The sequence below is a fragment of the Protomyctophum parallelum genome (genome assembly GCF_964188405.1).
Source record: "Protomyctophum parallelum genome assembly, chromosome: 21".
Taxonomy (NCBI): domain Eukaryota; kingdom Metazoa; phylum Chordata; class Actinopteri; order Myctophiformes; family Myctophidae; genus Protomyctophum; species Protomyctophum parallelum.
Window position 1 is genome coordinate 21,605,776 of NC_139713.1, and position 25,100 is coordinate 21,630,875.

The following is a 25,100-nucleotide window of genomic DNA, read 5'->3' on the forward strand; positions in this document are numbered from 1 at the left end:
ATTCACTTTTACAAGGCATGCATAATTTCATCCACGCCAGGGAAAGTTAGAACTCAACTTGAAGTCGAAGGTAATATTGGAGCTAGGTAAGCTTGGAGTAAAATAACTGGACTATCTGCAGTGTTGCTGTCAAGTATTGTGTATCAACTAGAACCTCAGTTGATATAAAATGACCAGTAAATTAGTAATGTGCCTGGCTGCCAGCCAGACACTGTGCAGCCTCTCAAACAGATGACTATGATGACTTTTTGTTTCCAGTGTAAATAATAGTACAGGTTTATTGTTTAATAAATATTAAGGAATGTTCTTTTTTAATGACTACAATGCTCAAATATAGGACCTTTAAAAGCATCAAGTCAAAAGAACAACAATGCCATTTGACATATATTGCATAGGGCTGCAGGCAGTGTTATGTGTGAAATGAGACTCTTACTGGGGAAGTGTGCAGGCACCATGACAAAGAAATGAGACTCTTACTGGGGAAGTGTGCAGGCACCATGACAAAGTCATCCGTGTCGCAAGAGGACGAGTTCTTACTGCTGCCACCGCCGCCAGTGGAGTCCTTCAATAGGAAACCCGTTGCCTCCTGGGTGGGGGAGGGCAGCGCCTTGGCACGCAGCTGCTGAACCTCAGCCAGGGACTGCTGCAGGAGGAAATGATGTGTGAGAGAGAGAGAGAGAGAGAGAAAGTTAAGAGCTACTTACTAGACGCACACATGCATACGCACGCACGCAGTCCACACACACACACACACACACACACACACACACACACACACACACACACACACACACACACACACACAGTTGTTAAGAGCACAAAGGTAAACAAACCGGTGGTGAGGCAAGGTGAGAGGTGGAGGAGCTGCTACAAGAACTGGCTGATGCAGAGCTAGGGAAGCATGTCATCGTCACAGCCGGAGTTGCTGTAGGAGAACACAGAGGCAGGCACATGTACACAAGCACACACTCAAAATATTGCTCATCTTTGGACTATTGGACTATTTTACACAGGTAAATACTGAGTCTCAATAATAAGTCATCTTAAAGTCCCTTAAACAGCAAGTCAGTGCATCAATGCCGCCTATAAACCTTGTGGCCTGAAAAAGCTAAACATTAAATACACGTCATGGCTAAATAGACGTTTGGCTCAAGTACTCCAGACCATAACCGCTTCTATTGAGATCCATGTTCATTCAATCATCATGCATGGTCTGGCAAGGCTTGACAGACATTTGCTTTGGCTGGTTTGGGCAAAAGACCAAAACGATTGGATCCACCTTTAAAGTTTCACCGGATAACTTCTTCACACGTTTAGTTGGCTGCTTTCTGTCACAAATGTTACCCATTCTACCCCCTGACAGATATACAGTATATTGAAACATTTGGACCATTATCAGACATTTTGAGTGTGGATATTGGCAGATGCCTTGCACAGAGTGCAGGGAATTGTCAATTATTATTATGGCTAAAGTTGTACGTTGTTTTCTGAAACACACCTCCAGTCTTTTCGAACATACAGTATCTGACCAAATGGACCTTGGTAGGTAATCTAAGTATTGACTGTTAGTTTGACTCACTCTTCTTCATGGACGAGCTGGCTTCCAGGAAAGGATGACTAAAGAACTCATCTGGAAAGATGTAAAAGGAGGAAGATAGATCAATTAATGAATTAATTAAGATCAATTAATGAATTAATTAATGATCAATTCCAATTCCAACAGTATTCTGTCTTACAGAATGTGACATCTTGCTCAGTATGATCAGGGGAGTGTATGGTATGCAAATATGCAATATGTATATCATGGCGTAAATCTCAAGTACATTTGGGAACTAATACATCCTGAAACTTGACAAATACAGTCTAAGATATGTAGCAGACGCTCTTATCCGGAGCGACTTACAAGCAAGAGATCAGAATACGATGAGTAAGCAACTCTAGTCTAGTCAACAAATAACTAGTTGTGCCTCAAAGAAACTTGGATACCAGGTAAACTATACCTTGCATAAACAACATTCCATCTAAGTAACATTCTTAACATTTGTGGTCAAGAAAAAACAAGTCTGGATAACCTACAATATTATGTTTACTAGCTGTGCAGGCATTACAAAAAGGTATCATCAATTCACAAACTGTACCTTATTTGTATACCGTTTGCTCCAGATTCATGTTCACATATGGCGTTTGAACACAACAAACTGTTTTCTCAAAACCACACTTTGACACCACTTTGTCATATGACAAAACAGACGATCTACAAGCGCGTTGCATCGTGACATGTAGTGAGCTTGAGTGGTGCAACTCCCCCCCCCCCCCCCCCCCCCACACCTCTCTCTCATTAGCAGGCAACAGTGCAGCACTATCCCTCTCTCTGTTTCTGGCACAACAGCGCCCCTACTGGTACTCATAGTCATATACTGGTGATCATTAATTAACGAACACATGAACACATAGGTGAACAACACATAGGTGAACACGGACATTGCTGTTCCTTAGCTAACAATTTTGAAATATAAAACAAACTGTAGGCCCTCACCAAAGTCCATGCGGTCCTTGTGGTTTCTTTGCAGCAGTCCCAACAGCAGATGTCTCAAGTGGAACGACGTTTCTCTGGGGATGCTGGAGGCGAGCAAAAACAAAGATTTGATGTTCCTAAACATAAATGTAGCCTACCGTAGTGTATGATACATACTGTAGACTAGTTGGCATAGATTGAAGCTTTGGTCGATATAGGGGACCAAGGATAGACCTGTGTGGGGCTAAGGCCAATGAAGAATACCAGGAAGTCAAGTACTATACTACTCTCAATGCAGACAATATAATTCACTTGATTCATTTTCAATTTCCACGCAGTGGACTAGCTTTAAACCAGTTAATTTATTCATGTTGACGGGTCATCACGTCTTAACCAAATGATTTTAGAGGAGCTCTGACATATTTTGAAAGTGTACATCAAATATCATAGCCTGGTTCCAGACCTCTGAATTGCCAGTTGCAGGAACAATGCCAGACGGTGAAAACTAAACTAAGAAAAAGTTGCATGATTAGCATGACATCCAGGAGAGATGCATTCATTTACATTTTTGCGATAACCTAGATGCTACATTTCAAAAGAGCTATAAATGGACCTAGTAGTAGTAGTAATGTGCCACAATAATGACCTTTTCACATGCGCTTCATTCCCACAGTAGATCACACAGGGCTATCAGAGCAGAAACCAAAGCTCAACTACAGAATAAAATCAAAATAGCCAAATATCTTTTACTGCTTTAAAAGTAAGGACAAATAATTGAGTTGTATTTTTCCAGATAGATTTTTATTTTGCAAACACATTTTCCTCAAAGCCCTTGTCAATGTTTATATATCCATCTTCGAATACAGCATAAACTAGTCTTAATAGAAATATCACATTGAAATGACGACAATACTTACTTGGGGCTGAGATTCTTATTTTTCTCATAGAACAGCCGAAGGTCCTGAGGACTGCTGGCCTACAGAAGAGACAGATAATGTGTTGCATGATATTGATTTTGTGAGCATTGTTCCGAGTCTGTGAATGTTTCTTTTACAAGTTACGCATTATACATCGTCTTACAATTATGCAGTGGTGGAAAAAGTACTCAATTGTTTTACTTAAGTAAAAGTATAAATACTGCAATATACTCCTTTACAAGTAAAAGTCAGTGGATCAGGAGGTAGAGTGGCCGCTTGGGAACCATAAGGTTCCCAGTTCAATCCCGGGCTCCCCCAGAGTTACTGTCGAAGTGTCCTTGAGCAAGACATTGAACCCCTAATTGCTCCCGATGAGCAGGTTGGTGGTGCCTTGCATGGTTTCCTCCTCCATCGATGTATGAATGTGTGCGTGAATGGGTGAATGCACAATCTATGTAAAGCACTTTGGATAAAGGCACTGTATAAATGCACCATTTACCAGTAACTATAATGTTTCAAAGTATAACTATAAGTCATATCAGCAGCACAGAAAAACAGTCCAGCTTTTGAACTCCCACATGATCTCAGAGAACAGTCACTGTGTAAATCAGAGACAGTCATCATTTCAAAGGAATACTGCAGGGCCAGAAGAAAAGCATTGCATGGCTGCTAAACACTGCACATTCCTGCATTCCAAGACAACACATTCATTGTTTATTTTTGTTTCATTTTTTGTGGTCATTCTATATAATTAAAATATAGACGATCCAGTCCATAAGAATACTACGTCAAAACGTATGGCTGGACCACAATGGACATAATGTACTTTTGAACTTATTATCATATTATCCTCTACATTTTCAATGAATATATATTGCTCACAGCATTACGACTTGTCATTTATACCATTTACACATTTTCTCTCAGCATTCATGTTTACAGTCTCACAAACCGTGCTGCACACGCCACAGAGCCAGCCATGCATGTAATGTAAAGGGAACATAACTTCAAAAACTTCAAACAAACATCAGCTGATGAACCGAGTTAGCCACCCCTCTACAGTATCATGTGTCAGTTATGGCTGAGGCACAACACACTGAACCAGACACACGCAACGCCACGGGCAAATCTCTATGATATTATCTCTCTCTCTCCCTTACCAAGTTACCACTGAGGGAAAGTTAACTTAAAACCCACTCTTGCTTAAATGACACACATGAAGTGGTGAAACAGCAGCAAATGTAATTTAGTAGCCCTATAGTGTTTATAGTTTCAATGTACAGATAATTGTCTTTGGTTTACTTATGATCTTAGATTTGTTTTGTACTTGCTTACTGTAAATCATTCTGGATTAATACCAATGAAATGATATTGTCTCTGTCGGGTGGAAACCTCATATGTCCAAAAGGATAACCGTTTTCTGCACCACAGCAAAAAACACACAGTATGACTTGGTCGCACCCATCATCTACTGTACATCCCATGGATACATTGTGCTGCTCACCCATCATCTACTGTACATCCCATGGATACATTGTGCTGCTCACCTGAAAGGGCGCCTTCCCAGTCAGACACTGAAAAAGAATGGTTCCGATGCTCCACAGGTCAGCTTTTGCATCATAGTTCTGTGACATGATGACTTCAGGAGCCTGCGTGGAAAAGAAAGGACAATGACACAACCCTCAATTTTATGTCCGGAAGTACGCATGATTCTGTTGCACACTTTAATTTCTTTAGCATCCTGGATGGAGAAAGAAAACAATTAAGAAATATGTGTTGTTATTTCAGTAATATAGCTAATGCATTATGGTGGCTGAAATTGTGATCAAACTGTAAGAGAAGCTAAACAAACTCACCATGTACATGGGGGACCCACATAGCGTTGCTGCCATCATGTTATTCTGGAGATACCTAGCAAAGCCAAAGTCAGCTGAGGAGAGGGGGGGACGGGTGGTAGGTGACGAATATAAAGAGAAAGAGAGAGATATATTGAGAAAGAGGACACAGCTATGCTCTCATACAGATTAATTGACATTTCCATGACTTTTCTGTGTGAGGTCTATGAACTCATTATAGTGGATGAAAACAGAACGGCCAAACAAAGTGCAATCCAGAGGCTCAGCGGTCCAGGCACCTTGGCTGGTAATCCAGTCTGGCAGTATGCCCCATTTCCTGTCAGCCTACTGTCTGTCCCTCCATACAAAATATAAAATAAAGGCCATATGAGTGGGATTTAATCCGCTAAGAATCCGCAAATATGTATGTGACCACAAGGCTTCTGACTGTGCTGAATCTGTTTAAGCGTTTAATTTACTATGACAGAGTAGCCCTACACACCTGAAAACCATACCTTAAATAATGAGTTTATTAAAGACACAAACACACAAAAACTAAGTAACTAAAACACAACCCAGCCTTCTCATCATTCTTCTGTGTACATGTAAAGTTGTGTGTGGGGACAGGTTTCGACAGAGACATGAGGCTTATAACACACTGCTGTGATCATGACTGAGGCCAGCCAATTCCCACAGTGGAAAAACATAAAGGGCATACACACTGCCACTTCCAAACAGCTCTCAGTGTCATCTCTCTCTCTACACTTCAACATTTACGCAAAGATCACCATTTGTAACTCAGACAGTATAGAGCGTCGCAGTCCCTCCCCCTTTCAGAAAAACGAGTGGCCCAGGAAATGAAAACCCAATGCATTCTCCCATATGCATTTCTTATTTAATTTATTTAAAGACCTTTTAAGCGCCGTACGAAGCCAACTCTTGTCGTGACAAATCATGACAACACACACAATTTTTCGGGCCAAACAAAGAATTAGAAAGTATAAGAAAACGGCAAGTTACAACACCTTTTTTGTTGTTTTTCTTCTTTGTAATTATTTGTTTGTCCCGAAACATTGTGTGTGTTGTCATGATTTGTCACGACAAGAGTTGGCTTCGTATGGCGCTTAAAAGGTCTTTAAATAAATTAAATAAGAAATGCATATGGGAGAATGCATTGGGTTTTCATTTCCTGGGCCACTCGTTTTTCTGAAAGGGGGAGGGACTGCGACGCTCTATACCCATGTATTTGTAGCATTGTTTGTGAATTGTGAATTTTAAACTAAGAAAAAAGATCCTTGATAACCGTAAAAGTGATGTCAATTCAAAGTGTTTCCACTTTTATTCAACAACTTCACACCACGACAAAAACCTGGTGAAAGACAAATTTAAAAAAAATTGTGATGATAAATTTAAACCCTCTTGAACCCAGAAGCAAAGTGTTAAGAATAAACATATTACACCCAGGTGTAATATGTGTAACCGTAATCAAGTGCTGTTACACGGATATCCGTTTCCCCGAGACGAGATCCATTAAGTTCAACGGTTAGCTTAGCCATTATGCTTGGCTACACTATGACCGCAACCAAATCTGAGGCAGGCTGGGGTAAAAAAGCTTTGCGTTTTTTGACCCTGGTCTAGGAACGACCTACAGACAAGACTCAAACTGGCTTTTGCTTAAAAAAGTTAAAAGGATTGCCATGAGCACACTTCCCAGTTACTGCATCTGCTTTGAAGTATAGCAAATGTTGTTTCTCTAGCTTTTTTATTAGTTTATTAGCCAATTCCGTTGCTTAGTATTTATATTAGCATTTTATTGGTCACTTTATTAGACGTTCCCGTTTCTCCTCAAGCTTCTTAGGTAGTGGGTACCTGTGTTACGAATGTTAAATACACCGTTATTGTTTTGTATTTGTTGTTACTGGCACAGCTGTGTAACATTATTTGCCTCTTCTCTTGGCCTGTTCACACTTGTGAAATAGACTTTAGTCTCAATATGGCTTTTACTGGTTAAATTAAGCGCACGCACACGCACGCGCACGCACACGCACACACACACACACACACACACACACACACACACACACACACACACACACACACACACACACACACACACACACACACACACACACACACACACACACACACACACACACACACACACACAGTACATACCTATCTTGATGCAGGTGTTGGCCGAATGGGACTTGCGACCCGGGGGGTAGGACAGCAGGATGTTTTGTGGTTTAAGGTCTCTGTGGATGATGCCTTTGCCATGTAGGACTTTCATGGCCCCCGCAATCTGTTGTAGGAAAACCCGAATGGTGTCCTCACTCAGGGTGCCTTTGGCTGTAGAAGAACAGTACATGCACTTAAGTGATTGCAGCAGTGCGTAGTTGAGATAGATAGGTAGATAGGACAGGTTGATAGGATAGTTGACAGCTTAACAAGCTTTGCAACTGTAATATGTAATTAATTGTATTTTCAAATCCACTGTATGCAAATGAGGAGTAGAGGTTTACTTTTACTTTACTTTCTGTACAGTATGTCTGGACTCAAATAATAAACATTTCATTTCCAAATATTTCACCATGACCCAAGAGGAAAAAATGTGTGAACTTCAACTGAACTTCTCCCTCTGTTCTCCCCCCAACCCTTTCTCCTGCTGTCTTCTCTAAAAAATCACCTTCATGCAGAGCAGGTGCAGTACGGTACGGTGTAGCTTAAAGACTGTTGTGGCCTGCCGTGTCACAATGTGTTCTTTTCGCCTCTGAACACACCGTTGCAGGAGTAAAGATAGCCAATTTGGAGTGTAGAGACGCCGTCTGGTAATTAGAAGGTGACCAGTTCCCATGTCTATGTGCCCCTGAGCAAGATACTTAACAGCCCAAGCACTAATCATGACCATCTCTAAGCAGCCATCAGCTGAGTGAAGCTGAAACAGAATTTCCCCTGCAGGATTAACAAAGCACACACCCTCTCCCCCTCACGCCATCTCTATTCATAGCAACGCCACACTTGAGTTTCAAAGTGAGCTTTTTACAGCAATAGGAAGCAGTAGGCTCACAGCTAATTTAAAACTACCTGAGGGGGGAGGGAGGGAAATGCACTAAATACTTTTCTGTTTAAGAAATGTGTATTTTATACTGGTTTGTACTGCTCTTTCCAAATAAAATAAACAATAAAAAAAAGAAAAGAAAACTACCTGAGCTGTTTAACACATTCACTACCAGGTATTAATTCATTCATTCTTCCGCCACTGCCAGCCCACGGGATCCGAGACGTGAACGCTATGCAGAGGGATGTAAACGCGATCACGCTATGTAAACGCGATCATCGGGCCGTTGACTAAAGCTTGTTTAGACCAAAAACGAAATCTGGGAAAAGATTAATGCATTTTTGTAAATCTATTTACATTGAGGCGGATGGATACGTTGGCGAAGAGTGCGAGCTAACGTAATCAATAAAAAAAACCTTAATTTAGTCAACACTGTTTACAGCTGAAAACTGTAAAGGAGGAAACCTGGGTGGGTATGTGTCTCGTTTCAGGGTTAAGGAAGTTAAATCCAGAATGGCTCGCAGACTGCAGTCAGCCCAAATACTCACCACGTCCTGCTTGGTTGGAGGCTTGGAGCCCACACCCCTCATTAGACATTGTTAAATCATTCCATTCCCTTTCATGTACTAGAACATCCCGACTGCCATGTCCAATCATTCAATTTCCTTTCATGTACTGAAGACGTCCAGTTTAACTTCAGAAAAACTTAAGGCTGCAACACTGTCATGCTGAGATTCTGTCTTAAAGACTAAATTACTCTCTGGATATCAATGCGTTCAACTCCAAATCCCCCTGAGCAGCTTTTCATTTTGAATGATATTTGAAATGATGGTCAGTGGCACTCCTGTCTTGAACAATTTCCCACTGGTTTTGAGAGTTAGTTGGATACTTGTTTGGACCCATGTACAAGTTTCATGGCAGAGTGATTGCTATCGCAACTTGTCATATCATATCGCCCATTTGGCCTGCAAGCATGACATCTTGACATCAATACACACACGCCTGTTGTGCCAGTGCTGTCAATCTGATAAAATGTTCCACTTACAGTGTAAATAGTCTGCCAGGTCCCCACCATTGCAATACTAAAATTGGAGAGAGAGAGAGAGAGAGAGAGAGAGAGAGAGAGAGAGAGAGAGAGAGAGAGAGAGAGAGAGAGAGAGAGAGAGATACATGAAAAGGAATACATTTATGGAACAATAGCTCTGCCAGTGAGGCTAATAATAATGCAGTAAGGCTGAATAACTGAAGCAACACGAGGGGTTGCATTTTCTAACAACAGTCTCTGTCTGAAGTGACTAATAAATGAAGCAGTTCAAAGGATTGCATTTAGGTTGGAGTTCCGTTGTTGCATTTTCATTAATATAAATGAATTATTTTGAACATCATGGGCGATGCTTTGATAACAGAACCCAACCCTCATTTCCTTTTCAAGTACGGTAGATGGTAAGAAACGTAAGGAAGAAGACATAGAAAACGTATCAGATGTTTCTAGTCACATTATAGCTTATTACAGCTACATAACACAGTTTAAAAATGAACGCACTTCTGACTTAGTTAGTTAATTGATAGATAACACCCCCAATCTGGGAGTTTGTGAGCTGAATGGATTTGTCCTTTCATAGACTTGGAGCAAGGCATTAGTGGCTAACAATAATGGTTGGACTAATGATTATAGTCCAACCATTATTGTTAGCCAGTGCCATCTGGTGTGAAGTACACTATTTTTCATATTTCCTTTCATATCTACAATGCCCTTTCCTAATTTAACTAATCTCTTTTCTTCTTCTGGAGAAAAACATATTTAGGTCCACTTTATGCAACGCAAAAACAAAGAGATTAAAGACCCCCTTTTCATGAGTCTCAAAAGGTATGTGCTTGAAACTTAATCATGGCATCCCTGAACAGATGACATAAAAGCTACTTTGAGGTAATCAAGTTTGGATTAATTATCTGATCATCGTATTGCCAGATGGTTGGCACTGGGGAGACACAACTCTGTACTATACATTGTTAAAAGAAAAGGTCACTCCACTGTGTGACCTGTGTGTGGAATGGTTCCAGGTAGGGCAGTAATTTTTATAAACAGCCCAGTGATTTAATTATTAATTTGATATTGGAAAGAAAGAAAGAAAGAAAGAAAGAAAGAGATTTGGATCAAATCTGAAAAAGTAATATAAAGAAAATGTTTTATATAAATCGGCCTCCTGTTGGCACTGTGAAGAGCAGATGTAAAAAAAATAAGTCATAGGTAAAAACACGAATGGGTCAGTTATAGCACCTCCAAGTAGCATTTGTTCCTCGGCCTAGTGGGAATGTGCATGCATAATATTCCTCAAATTGCACTCTGCGTTCATGATTTGAGGCATTTTGTTCAAAACTGACCAATCCTGCAAACTTTGGAAGGCAATCTTAGCCAATGGGGATGGAATATGGGGAAGCGGACAGGTCCGTGTTGATCACATGACTATATATAGAGATAGTGTATACTGTATACCGAGTAATATATGTTTTGCAAAAATCGGCCTCATGGTGGCGCTATAACAGGCTGTTGCGGGAAAATTGGGGCAGAGGTTCGTCGTTGGCATTCAGGGAGTGTGTGTGCACAGTTTGGCATCGGCCGGGCCAACGGTGCCGGAGATTAGCTGTACACGGACGGACGGACGGACGGACACACACACACACACACACACACGGACAGAGTGCAAAACATACTGTCCCCATGCCTTAGGCCTGGTGGAGACAATAACCTATTTAAAAGAGGGCTGGGTGACTACCTGGCAAAATTATCAGTCAAGTAGTTACTAATTAAACTTAACGGCCACAGTCAAACGTTTGCAGGATTTGTCTGGTAGTTATTTCCCAACCTGTAGCCAGACTGCCTGAGGACAAGGCTAATTATAGAGCATACCCTGTCAGTGTGAACCAATACATCAGCATTAAGCAAACAGAGATGAACATCACACCAAACGTACCTCCATTACCAGGTACACTGAGCTGGCCGTTTCCTGGAGGGCAGAAATTAACACGTCAGTGACAGAAGACAAAAAGGAGCCAATATTAATGTTCATGCCAAAATACATTACATGTCCATGGTTCTTCATAGTTGGCTAGTATTCATGATAAATCAATAAAAAGGAACATAATTATGCTATCTCGGCCAATCACAGCAGCAGCAATGATTGGACAAGTCAAGGGAGAGACAAAGGCAGACCTTCGTATTTTGGTCAATGTAGAAATATTTTATACATAATTATATGATTTTGGTAAAAGTGAAGGAATCACACCATCGCTATATTATAGGCTATATAACATATTACTGATTAACATATCAAATCAAACGGATGACAAGAAGCTGCTTAACTGTCCAGCTATCCAAATGATGATAGTGACCGCTATTCACTGGGATGAAAAATAAATACTTGGCTCAATTTTACAAAACAAAAAAACTGGTTTGGTGGCCATATTTTGGAAAACGGAACTATGACTTCATTCATCCCAGACCACATGTAACTGTAGTCCAGCAAAGTTGGTGAGAATCAAATCATGCCCTAAAATATTTAAACAAAAATAACTCAGTGGAGATTCTTCCACTAAGTACTTAAACCATACAGTAGTATACAGCACTGACCAGGGTCCCCCAGGGGTCTACACATGGTCCTCTCCATTTTGCTGAAAATAGCAAATCTACAATCTACAATCTCAATCTACACAATGCATCAATGTGTTGTGAACTTGTAGATTGCTGAATATAGTAATATTACATCATACATGCCCAGAATAAGGAGGACGCTGGGCTTCATGCAGTTAATAACATGGCTGTGTTTTGCTTTGGAAACACTCAGGGGATTAAATACAACCCTCAACTCCCACCACGCCATACTCTGACCTACTCGTGTCCCTCTTTCACATAACCAGCAGCAGCAGCAGCAGCCTTGGTGCAGCCCACTTGAAAAAGCCCTCTTATCACATGGTAACAGATGACCGTGATCTGGGCCTCCGTATTCATCTCATTGTTGTCTTTAAAACAACCAATCAGAGACCAGAGCTCTGTGCCTAATGCAGCTGAGTCAGCAGTTTGGGGGTTGTTTCTATGAGACCCGCTTTGCCAAGGATGGGCAGCAACCAACCAGCCATTTTCAACCAGGATCAGCCATCTGGTTTCCATTGGCAGCGTTTCCTCTGCTACAGTCTTACAGCAGTCTTCACCGCGTATAGTACTAGTCGCTAATCTAAAACATTTGATTGACGGACACTTCACTGTGGTGGTCTCAGAGTTACTGTTTTGACAGGGCTGTCACGCAGTAATCTATTCCCATCACCCCTGTGGATGATGTATCCACACAGGCTACAGTACATCCGATTAGCTAGGATCACAAAACAAATGTTCGAGGAAAGAGCTGGAACTGTTTCAAGTGTGGTCCTCTTTTTTTCTAAAGTTTAATTATTGTTATGTCATTTTTTATTTAGAGTAAACTGTGCTCTCAGGAACAAAAATAGGCTCTTATGCTTAATTTATACTTACTTGCGTGACAGTGCCCGTGCCAGAAATAACCAATCTACAAGCTCACAACACGTGATAAGGCTAGCTCTTATGCTTCATTTATGCCTGTCCTGTAGTGGTGGAGCCGGTGTGGTGCTCCAAAAATAGCAAATCTGCAAGCTTGCAGATCTACAATTTTCAGTGCACAACATCAGTGCACAACCAATCATAAAACAAGGTTTAGCGTTGCAATGAATATGCAACAGCATGCATTTTCCACTGAAAGCAACACAAGAAGCCAGTGTGTAATGTAGATATGGAGATAATGTGATCTATTGACAAAAGCAGGGGTCTTCAAAATTCAGGCCAAGGACCTGCTGTTATTATAAATGTATAGTACACTAATAGCTGTTGGTGGAGCTGTTTTAAGCATGTTACAATCTGACGTCAGAAGTCTTTGATTTATATTGAACTTCATAGTTATTAGCAGCAAATTACATGAATTATGTTAGCTCCCAATCCTATGCCTGTGTGTTCATATTAAATAATGTGAACCAGTTTTACAGTAATTGTTACAGTAATTGTAGTGACAAACTGTTTTGTATTGCACTACCCCTTAGCACAGGGGTATTCAACTAGATTAGGTCGGGGGCCACAGCTGTAGAATGATTGTGTGTGGAGGGCCGCACAGCGTGCGCGCGAAGCGCAGATTTTTTTCGATTCTACAAATGCATTTTGTGTTCAAACACAAAGATCTATGTAGGCCAGGGGTCCTCAACAATAAATGCTGAAGGTCCACAAATAATAAGTAATAATTAATAAGTTTTGAATAAGGCCATGGTCCAGTCTCATGCGTGCGCAAATAAAATTGCGGGTCGCGGGCCACGTGGGCCCCATGGGGTGGAGCTGCCCCCCTCGCCCCCCACCCCTAGAAACAACTATGCCTGATTACTGTCAATATGATAATCTAGCACTTTATATACTGTATCGCGCACATCATACCTGTAAAGAAACGTTTTTTCTTTTTTTTCAATTATTATTCCAAGGGCCACTAGGGGGCGCTCCGCGGGCCGCCAGTTGAATAGCCCTGCCTTAGCAGGTCTCAGTGAGGAAATGGACAAACGACCCTCACAACTTTTATAACTGACAAATGACCCCAACAACTGGGCTTGCAGTTGGTAAGACTAAAAACATCCATGGGTGGGATTTAAACTGAAGAAGGAAGAGAGGAAGGAAGAGAGGAAGGAATACAACAACTCCTGTCATCGCATATAGACCACCGAAGTCTGACGCCAATATCGGTAGAGGGGGAAAGTCCACAGGTTCATGTACTTTTTATTTAGATCGCCTCATATAAGAACTGTGTTTGAACAATAAACATGTCATCCCGGCCGTTTCACTCATATGGATATGAAAAATCAACTGAGTGTGAGAAAACGCTAATGTTACTGAATTTGTTAAATTTTCGCTAGAAACAGACTATGAAATATGAGTGACTGACGGTCGTAAACTATACAGAGACGCCTCCCTGACAATATCGCCGAGACGGAGACAGCTTGTTCATTTTTGGACCACAATGCTTGAAATCATCTCATAGATGATTAATAATAATAATAATAATAACGTGGATTTATATAGCGCCTTTCAAGAAACCCAAGGATGAAAAACAAAAAACAAACTAGTTGCCAAAAGCCAGAGTGAACAAATGTCTCTTCAGTGCAGACTTGAAAGAGTTCAATGTAGGAGTCTGGCGGATCTCCAAGGGGAGAGAGTTCCAGAGGGCACATGTTCAAGAGGACCACACGTTATTCTCCTAGTGAACTAGGGGATGAGCGAGTGATGTCAGGACTTCGGCGCTCTACAGTATTGTTTCCCAACCTTTTTATACTGAAGTACCACCTCAGAAAATATTTGTCTCTCCAAGTACCACCATAATAACTGATGTTAAAATACAGGGGAGTAGACCTGCCCTTTATTTCCCATTCCTAAGCCAATAATGCTGCTAATCTGACAAAACTCTGTCTAATCACTAAGCAGCATAACTGATGATATTTCTAATGTGATTAATCCGTTCTCAAATCTTCTAATAACGGCTATGTGTGCTGTCCGTGTCATGCTCATTTCAGCACGGCTGGAGAGCTTATTACAACCAATTGCTTGGTCAGAACTACTACCTGTAGTAATATAAATATTTCGTTCCACTTTTGTCTTTTTCCCCCTTTTTTGGGGCGACTCCTCTGAGTACCACCAGTGGTGGTACTAGTACCACCAGTGGTACTAGTACCAGTGGTTGGGAACCTCTGCTCTATAGCATAAAGCCAGCTAAAGCCTGGCTTATAGGTAGTTGCGTGCCTGGCCGTCCCAGTGTCACTCACGCAAGTAGCTGATCTACAAGCACACAATCTCTCTGAGATGGAAAAGCTGTGAGATGAAAGCTGTTGTCAAAAAGAGAGAAAACCCATATGATAACTTCTGAGTATACCAACACTGTCTCGTTTGAAGTAGCAGCAATAAGTTCTGTTCTTTGCAGAGAAGGAATGTACACACACACGCGCACGCAGACAGTCTAGTTGCGTAGTAGTGCATTGCAGTAAGGTCAGCCCTGTATACATATAATTATCCTATGTTAAGTGATAAAATGTTCTGTTCATACCAAAGCAAATTCCTTGTATATAACTAACTATCAATGGGACAGATATTTGACTGGGACATACTTTGGTCAAAGGGCAATCAAATATTCCCTAAACAAAAGTACTCTTTTGCTTCTCACCTGGCTTGAGCAAATAAATCTAGAGCAGTTGAGTGGTTAAAACAGGTGGCAAGCCTTTTACTGATCTTAGGCCATAAAAACAGAAGAAGCACCTGGTGCTTTAAGGTGTGTATTTGCACAGGGGCAGCAGGGGATACTTCTGTCTAAACTACCTGGCAGGTGTTCCACGATGAAGTCTGGTTACTAAGCTACAGGATGGAACAGCACACTGCCTGCAGATCCTTATCGCCTCAACACTTAGCCTTTCACATGTGACTCAGAGCCAGGACAGTGATACTGGTTATAGTCTTATATCAATGCATATGCTGCATGCTCTTTGCACTGAGGAGGCTTGTGTCACATTATCACACCCTCCTCACAAATTGAATGATGGGCTGATGTTAAAAATAGGCAAAGTCATCAATTATGAATGGACAAATCTTCTAGCAGGTGCCAAGTCTTCTGGACAATTCTCTACATGCAAGTGGTACCTTTGACAAATTCAGACAGAGGCTACCGTTAGAGTTAGACTGTTGAAAAAGCCCTGCCTGACAGGCTGTCCTGACACAAAGGATTACTTTTGATGTCTCACCTATGTTCTATATCTGTTACTGTGGCACCTTAGTTTGTATCTGCATTATTCTACTCCTATTTTAACAGCATGTGTACGTATACTTCTTACCATACAGTATGTGCTGCTTTTTACAACCGTTTATAACTGCCTCGTATCATGAATATATGGAATAGCTGAAATGCTTGTTGTAGTCTATATCGTTTCGCTCTACTCATATCACCAATATTATAGATCTATCTATCTACCTGTTTTTTCCTTGTTCTTCCTGTCTCTACTCTTACCGTTCTTGAACACTACAAATGATGGAGCTTGTATGAAACCATTACATTCACCCAATTCTTTCTACCTGCAGAAAAGTGATGTCTTGTGACAATAAAGTTGACTCCGAGGTGTAAGTAGGTGCTACTGCACTCAACTATTTGCTTAGCCTATGTGACTGAAGGTGACAAGCCAAGGTGTGCATTCCTCCTTGGCAAACTACGGCGTGATATTAGTACAACTATTATTAATTCTAGCCTCAAATACTGCATATCCTCAGATATTGTAGAATCAAAGAGTCCAAAATAAGAATAAGGCATGCAACTGCACATGAAATGTCAATAGAGGCTCCTGCGTTCCACAGTACACAAACTCAGATTATCCAGTAACAGCCTTTGCTTGACCCATGGTCAAGCAGAACATCCTCCTCATCCATCAACCCATCTGCTCTGCTCTGGAGACGGGGATTGAAAGAAAAACTGGGACAGCACCAGTAGATCACAGATCTACAGATGATCAAAATAAAAAATAAGCTTTTAGAGCAGGGGTTTTCAACTGTTTGTGAACCAGGGACCACCACCATGACTAAGAATCAACCAGGGAACCACTGTTGTGCTGGGATGGGATATGGGCTAAGATTAGTGCTTTCGTAACACGTGCGCATAGCATCCCATGTCTATACTGTTTTCCAACCGATGGTCCATGGACTACTGGTCTATGGCATAATAGGCCTGCAGGTGGAATGTCTTAACCTCAGACTTCCCATTGACTGACAACATTGACGCACTTCCACGGAACAGTGCACAAAAGTTTAGCGCACTGTTCCGTGGAAGAAAATATAAAATCTTCACTTTGGTCAAGGACCACCTGTTGAAAACCCCTGCTTTAGAGTCAACTCACTGAAACACATCCAGAAAGAGAGTGGTATTATTAACATACCTGGAAGTCTAGTAGTGCCACAATGTTCTCATGTTTTAGTTCCTGGGAAGAAAAACAAAAAACGAAGTCTGTTCAAATGCATTATATTATGTAGATAATAAAAAAATGTTTTGAGATGAACCAGCATTGGCTATTGTCAGTGGTTGTTCTTTGGCATAACGAGGCTGGCTACACAACAGAACACGAGTTGAGACGAAGAACCATCTATTCTAAGTCCATAATATCATCCAAAATATATAAAATAATTATAAATCCATAATTTATAAATTATGGATAAGGGGTCAGGACAGATGGGACTTTTGGGGGAGGGGTCAGAATAACTTGGATTGGTTGTTTGTCTCAAGTCTTTTGATGATGTTACACAGAAGGAAAAAAATAATGCATAATTATTACTAAATCAAATGGATGTAATTAGCTGCAGCTGAATTTACCCCAACATGTCTGTAAAAAGAGTCCTTTGCTGGCCATGTAAACACTTATAAATGTCTTGTAATATAATATTAATCTAAATGCTAGTATTTACATATCCTTATTCCTTAACACATTTTTAATAGGTTCCTTATTAACTAATTAATGCATATTATGGTCTTATAATACTGTAATAAATGTGCTTACCCTTATAAGTAATAAGGCCATTATAGACCTTTATCATCATTCTAATGTGGCTCACTATCCAACAAATAGGTTATTGTAGTTATTATACCTCGGATGTTCGAGACATTGGATGTTAAGACGTTTGGACAACACTATAACCCGAAAAGTACAACTCCACATTCATGAGGTGACATACCTTGAGTATTTTGATCTCTTTCCCCAGCAGGGTCTGAGATTTGGACAAGTTCTTCTTGTTGATGCATTTGACTGCCACTTCCCAGTCTGGCTTCTAGAGACAGACATGGTGAAAAATAGTTTTGATTATGTAAAGTCCACAGAGTTCAGATTAAAATACATGTGCTTGTGTATGCATATGTTGTCAACTCCAGCCTTGAGTTGACAACATAGCCTGATTGAGATATAAGAGATCAGGCGGTCATATGTATTGTTGAACCTATACGGTCGGTCAATAGTGTATGTCAACACTGTAAAGTCCAACATCCTTGAGAGGTTGACGGGCTATTGCTGTACAGTACACTGTACAGACTGCACTATGTATTGTGACCTTACAAGTGCAAGTGAAATTGCCTGCCTTTTAGATAATGTGCTTGGGGGTTATGGTCAAAGCAATGTTGTTATTGTTTTATTATTATTATTACTCCTTTTTAGAGCCTATGCTAGGCTGCATTAAGCTAAAGGGAGGCTAAATGTTGTCACGATCTGAAGAACATGGACAAACAACACAACGTTAAAAATACCATCGTGAAAATAAAAACATAGCAGAAATACGGATGGACATCCTGCGAAGGAGAATTTTGTTTATCTTGCGTATGCTACCCAGGGCCTCTTAAGGTCGCGCCAACAGATGTCAGCAGCTATAGATGGTCAATTAATAACGGGGTCCCAAACGTAAAAAATAAAACAAATAAAAAACAAAACACATAAAAACAACCCTAACCCAATAATAATAATAATACAATAATAACATTACAAAGGGTCATAAAAACGTGAATACATTGACAGGCTGCCATTTTCTTATTGCAATTTCATAACAACAGGAGCATCGTCAAAACCCTCACCTCTTTCTGCCTGCCTTTGAAAACGACGGCAAATGCGCCATGTCCTATCAAGTCCTTCCGACTGAACTCGAATTTCCCCACGGCCTCCATTCTTCTCCACCCCGCAGACAGACACACAGACCTGCTCTTCTAGTTGGAATGGATGAGATGATGACAATAAGCAGCGAGCCGCAGCAGGTCGTCAGCGGATGCTCCGATATCCTCTGAGGGGCAGCAGCAGTGAAGTTCCCCCGCGCGTCCACTCGCCATGGGCCGCCTGACCGACGACAACAACCCGCCGCGTCCTTCTCTCATGTTCGCACGCAAGCACTGAGCACTGGGAGTCGGAACTCCTAACAGCCGCCACCGTGCGCGGAGACTCGGACTCCCATATCGACGTGGAGACAAAAAATGTCACAACACGAGCGATCTTTCTACGGCTATTCTGGCCACTTTGCTCTGGGCTGAACGTACGACCTTAAAAAAAACAGCTCGGTGCGTTTTGTTTATGTACACAAAGATCCTGTAGCGTGAAAGCACAAACAGAACCGATGATGGAGAGAGAGAGAGGCAGCCCCGCCAGAGAAGTTAGAACAAGTTTGCAACGTCTAATGGCAAATAAAGCGTGTACACATTTTCTTCTGAAACGCAAAAGAAAGCGTGTGAGGGGAAAGTAGTAGCGATACAGCATCGATGGTCTCAACAAAGACCTACTTGCAGCCTCTGTACCTGCAGTACTGCGCATGCCCCTTGGCAAATTACAGCTGTTCACATTGACGTCATAGATGTGAACAGTAAAAAAAAAGAAAGAAAATCCAGTTTAATCTACAGGCTAGTATAGTTATATATTTATATATTGTACAAATTAAAAACAATTAAAATAGATTATGGATGAGTAGGCCTATAAAACATGAAACGCGATGAAGAATATTGTGCATATACATGTACCTACAGTGCATATACAGTACTACTGTATGTAGTCATAGCACATGTATATCATAGTATAGTATATATGTATAGTTTATATGTATAGTTTCATTATATAGATATTCCACTGTTACTTTCTTAGCTTACACATGTTTCATGATACATGCTTTTTATGTGATGTATTCCCATGCTTTTTTGTTCTTGCTTAATGTAAATCGCTCTGGATTAAGAGCGTCTGCTAAATGCCTAAATTGTACTGTATAGTACAGTAGGCTATACCAGTAAGACAAGGTCAACTATGACAACATATCTGACATCAACTCATGTCACCATATAGTCAACACACAGTCTGTCTCGAGAGACTACCATATATCTGACTCAGCTAATGGATCAGTGTCGTCTAACCTCAACAAATCAGTCAGAGCCATATGGGCACAAAAGGGGTTTACCTATAATATGAGCATACTGATGACATCAGTGATCTCCAAATATGGGCATAAAGGGACAAGGACTGAGAGATATAGATATCATCACCTGTGTGTGTGTGTGTGTGTGTGTGTGTGTGTGTGTGTGTGTGTGTGTGTGTGTGTGTGTGTGTGTGTGTGTGTGTGTGTGTGTGTGCGTGTGTGTGTGCGTGCGTGTGTGTGTGTGCAGGTGTGTGTGTGTGTGTGCGATATTTATTCAGACTGTCATTCTTAACCAATCACTGTACAATTAGCCTACAGAGTACAGACTACCCAACTAAAGGTTGCTTATATGAGAGAAAGTGGGAGTCTGTCTCCCCCTAGTGTTCACATTTAAGCTCAAATGTAGTTATTTTGTGCAATTAATCTGAGGGGCGCAAGCCCCTCCAATGTCCAGCTTTTAGTGTGTGCACAACATTGTCCTACACAAACATTAAATTCCCATTGACAATGAATGGACAATTTTACGTCAGTGTAAACACAAACATTGCGTACTTTCAACTCTCAACTGCCACTTCTGAACATTTCAACACATGCAGATTAATCTAATTTCAGCGCTCAAGTGCATCTCAATCCACAGCCATACATCTGTGACACGTGACAGGTTCGTTTAATAACCACCTTCAATCTGGCAAGCATTCAAATAATGTTTTCTTTATTGTATTATATTATTATTTAACCCAATGACGGCCTATTTGGATGGTCTTAGTCCTCTGCTTTGGCTGCCGTCTCCTCTGTGTCATAATTTACGTTCAGCTCAGCGTTCTCTTTCTCTAGACTCTCCAGTTGCTGGGCCACCACCTCATCAGCGTTCTCTTTCTCTAGCTGAAGGGCCAATTCTATCTCATCCGTCTCGGTCACCACTGTGGGCTCCAATTGGATTTCAAAGATTCTCCTCTATCTTCTCCTTGATAGCAGCCATGGCCTGTTTGAGGACAGACAGGCCCTCTGTGTGATCCAGTGTGGTCGTAGTCATCATGAATCGTGGATGAGCGATCAGGTTTATATTAATAGGCATGTTGTCCGTCGAGTAGGCTCGGCCTGCCCGCAGGGCATCTTCCCCTCATACCCGTAGCACTGTACATCAATGTCTACTCTGATTTTTACAGCCTGCGGAGTGAGTCGTGCTTTGATGTTGTCAATCAACTCCTTCCTCTCCATCTCCGTCAGGTCCAGGCCATCGAGGATTGAGGGATCTGACTCGGCCTGTGTGACGGCATCATGCGCTCCATATCCGGGCCTCTTGGATTTCCAACCACACACATTTGACCGTGTGTTTGGGTGTTATGTCATGTGAGATCATGTGGGTAAAGTACATCATCACCATGATAAAAAGGCACCACACATGGGTGTGATTTCTTTATATTATATATTATTTAATTTAGAGTAGCCAATAATTGTATTGTACTGTTGTATTCCCCAATACAACCGTCATGTTTGTGTGTAGAGGCACCAGGCAAATTCGTCATAGAATTGACAACGGGCCTGGTGGAGATACAGTTATTGGCTCTTTGCCATTCTTGTCTTTTGTCTGCTGCCTGCCTTCTGGGTGGTGACGTGCTCGCCTCGGTAGGCATGGTAGTAGAAGTTGGCAAACAGTATGAGGAGGGTGACGGAATAACCAATCACAATCCACGTGGCCCAGGCAGGGAACGGGCAGCCTGTGTAAAGGGCATAGCAATTGTGGGCGATGGCCACAAGAAACTGGATTATCTGAATCATGGTCAGGTACTTCTTCCACCAGAGATATTTCCGAATCTGAGGTCCCATCGAAGCCAAGGCATAGTACCCATACATGAGGACATGGACGGAAGAATTCATCATCGGACCAAAGAAGGACTGTCCACCAGGGACCCATTTGACTTCAATCCAGCAGAGGATGAACATGGTGCAGTGGTGGAAGACATGGAGGTAGGTGGCCTGGTTAAATTTCTTCCTCATGGTGAAGAACACAGTATCCAGGAGCTCCAGACCCTTGGAGATGTAGTACAACCAAAGAGCTGACGCTATCCTAACTTCATTGACATCACTGGAGTGGTTCATGGGTTGACAGGAGTAGCTGTAGCCCGCTGCTGTTGATCCCAGGAGGAGCTCTTTGGCGATGTAGAAGTTGAGGACCACCATGCTTAAATTGTACACTATGAGCGTCTTCCTGAGTGTGAAAGGTTGTCTGCCCTGCATACATCTACGTCCCTCCCATAGGAAGAGCAGGTAGAGGCAGCTGATGGCCAACGTTGGGAAGGGGGATGCCATCATTGGCCATTTGTCCACACGCTTGTCTGCTACAGTAAGGCTCCATTTGAAGAATTCTAGGGTGTCATACACAAAATGAGAAACAATTTCCATTGTTCGTCTTAGGAGCAGGGCTGAAGACAGCACATTAATCAGCAGATATATACAAGTGAAAATCAGTGGAACTCTGACTCATACTTATAAGGCTGAAAGTAATGACCACGTCTTTTTATGGCTCTACCACATGTCATTTGATGATGTCATCTTATCAACTGAACAGTGAGACTTGATTCAGCCAGACTTTGCTAGGCAACAGTCAGTATGCCGTATGTTTGCATGCATTGTTTTCTGGTTTTTCCTCCATCCGATTCCGTCCCAACCTCGTGAATAGGATAACTCTTAGATTGTTGCTAGGGATGGCCATTTGTAGACTGTTATTAAACGCCATCCGGTAACTGTTAGGCCTTACCAATTCATGACCTATTTCTCGTTCATCTTTTTGAGGGCTATGCCCAGCTTTCCGGGTTTGTATGAACACAGACATTGGCTTGTGATTGGCTGATCACCCCATAGTGATGATTTGATTGGCTGAGCAAAGTACAGTACATATTGAATAATAGTGAGGGCAGAAAAGTGGAGACGCCAAAGGTGATTGGCCGGAATGACGTTTGTGATGATTTGATTTGCTGAGCACGGAATGTGATGTATGATGATAAAAGCGCATGAGTGTGATTTTTGTTTTTTTGTTCGTTTCTTACGGTTAATAATGAACTGTTACCAATTTTATTAACGGTTAACAGTTGACCAAAATGTTGCACAAATATCCACTTGGACACATGTTATGTATATCTTTGGAGGATGGAAATTCAAATGGTTTTGATTCAAACATCCTGCATACAAGTTGGTCTGGTCAACAATGGTCTGGTCTTTAATTAATACCAGAGGCACGCCACCAGCTGTTTCATCATGATCATTACTTGCGCAAGCAGAGTGCGCAAGTACTGTGGTCGGCTGGATCAAAAGTGATAAGCATGGTTATAATTGGCTGTTGATGGTGACGTAATTAAGATATGTTTCAATGTTGGGTGGGTAAAAGGTAACGTATGTATGTATAGATGTACTAGTATGTCGATAAGAATGGTGGTCCCTTCTTGGCTGTTGATGGTAACGTAACTAAGGTACGCTTCAAGGTAGGTATATATATATTTTATAGAGGAGCTGATCGTAAGTTCTTAGAGGTCGGCAGTACTTGCGCGCTTCGCTTGTGCACAAGTTGGCACCTCGACAGAGTGCATTTCAGTTTCAATCTGCCACCATCCTCTGGACAGAGGTTTGTATGGTAGGCCTATGCTATATAACTAAATTATATAACTATGTAACAATGTCGATGTTTGACACAGAGACCAACTGCTGGCTGAGCCCTCCAAATCTATTTGACAATTTAAATGGTATTGCTGTAATTACGTCCAGGCTTTAAAAAGAGTCACACAAAAGTATCAAAGGTAGCAGATCTACGTAGTAGCAGAACTTTTAGCGCTTGTATGTAGAGCATGCTTTTTTGTTATTTTTTAATTTGAATCCCGAATGGTACGTTTTGGAGATATGAGGTTTCCATTTTCTATTTCGCATGAAAAATACTTTTGACATACAGTGGCCTACAATCAAAAGCAAATATCACTTGCTTTTTAATGGATCCTGTTAGTAAAGCCTAAATACCAAACTCCCAAAATCCACCAGAATAGACTACTGGAAATGATCTACCCCACTTGGGGGCGTGGTCAGTGTCACCCCGGTTGGTTGGCAGGTATACATAAAATATCTAAAGCAGAATAGCAGATGCCACTGCCCACTGGGTATTCATTGAGTATGAGCCTCGCTGCATGCAATGTCACAAGGCTACCAGAGGGGGGCACTGTTGGTTTCATACGCCAGCTGTTTGTTTCTGCTGTTTTTTTGCACAGGGCGAATTCTCTACGGCGCTGCTGGCTGGCACAGACATACTGAGATTAATGACCTCTTTTACAGTCAATAAACACATCAAACACAACCTTTACATTTACAGTGACCTGGATCTGGGGTAGCAGCATCATTGAGACTATTGGTCATCAATATCGGCTAAACACGTTTCTTGGTGGTGATAGATTTGCTTTTCCAATGCAAACGTAGGTTTCCCAACTGATGGATGCCTAGCTCTGATCCATAGCCCTAAAGGCCCTTTTCTGAACAGAGCTAATGGATGCCCAAGCCCCACTGAAACCCTAGATCTTGTCCATAGCTCTAAGCAAAGGCATTAGAGCTACGGACCAGATAAGCTATACTAAGATTTATTTTAGACTATATTTGATCGATTCTGACGTTTTCAATTAAAATGATCAGAATCGATCAAATACATGATCTATTAAAGAGAGTCTAAATCTCTGGTCTAGCCTGTCTCAATTCTCTTTGCGGGTTGCAGATCCTATTCCTCTCTACAGAGGATACGAACACGTCGCATCGCTGC

General features: G+C 41.5%; 2 protein-coding genes across 2 annotated transcripts in view; both read right to left on the minus strand.

Moving 5' to 3' along the window:
* ulk1b (unc-51 like autophagy activating kinase 1) overlaps nucleotides 1-19,703 on the minus strand; it is a 32,369-nt gene extending 12,666 nt beyond the window's left edge. The window contains exons 1-13 of the mRNA XM_083794238.1: nucleotides 18,999-19,703; nucleotides 18,116-18,208; nucleotides 17,326-17,367; nucleotides 11,298-11,330; nucleotides 9,371-9,407; nucleotides 7,443-7,616; nucleotides 5,289-5,362; nucleotides 4,980-5,081; nucleotides 3,433-3,491; nucleotides 2,537-2,619; nucleotides 1,580-1,630; nucleotides 834-925; nucleotides 478-643 (exon numbers count right to left, since the gene is read on the minus strand). Coding sequence (XP_083650364.1) covers nucleotides 478-643; nucleotides 834-925; nucleotides 1,580-1,630; nucleotides 2,537-2,619; nucleotides 3,433-3,491; nucleotides 4,980-5,081; nucleotides 5,289-5,362; nucleotides 7,443-7,616; nucleotides 9,371-9,407; nucleotides 11,298-11,330; nucleotides 17,326-17,367; nucleotides 18,116-18,208; nucleotides 18,999-19,088 — 1,096 coding nt within the window. The 5' untranslated portion in view covers nucleotides 19,089-19,703. The remainder of the gene's footprint in view (nucleotides 1-477; nucleotides 644-833; nucleotides 926-1,579; nucleotides 1,631-2,536; nucleotides 2,620-3,432; nucleotides 3,492-4,979; nucleotides 5,082-5,288; nucleotides 5,363-7,442; nucleotides 7,617-9,370; nucleotides 9,408-11,297; nucleotides 11,331-17,325; nucleotides 17,368-18,115; nucleotides 18,209-18,998) is intronic.
* A 1,370-nt stretch (nucleotides 19,704-21,073) lies between these two features.
* LOC310878874 (very long chain fatty acid elongase 4-like) lies at nucleotides 21,074-22,714 on the minus strand (the record flags this gene model as incomplete). The annotated part of the gene is made up of 3 exons (XM_083793290.1): nucleotides 21,074-21,193; nucleotides 21,476-21,610; nucleotides 21,911-22,714. 3 exons carry the CDS (start codon nucleotides 22,712-22,714, stop codon nucleotides 21,074-21,076), a joined length of 1,059 nt encoding a protein of 352 aa, XP_083649416.1.
* Nucleotides 22,715-25,100: the final 2,386 nt, after the last annotated feature.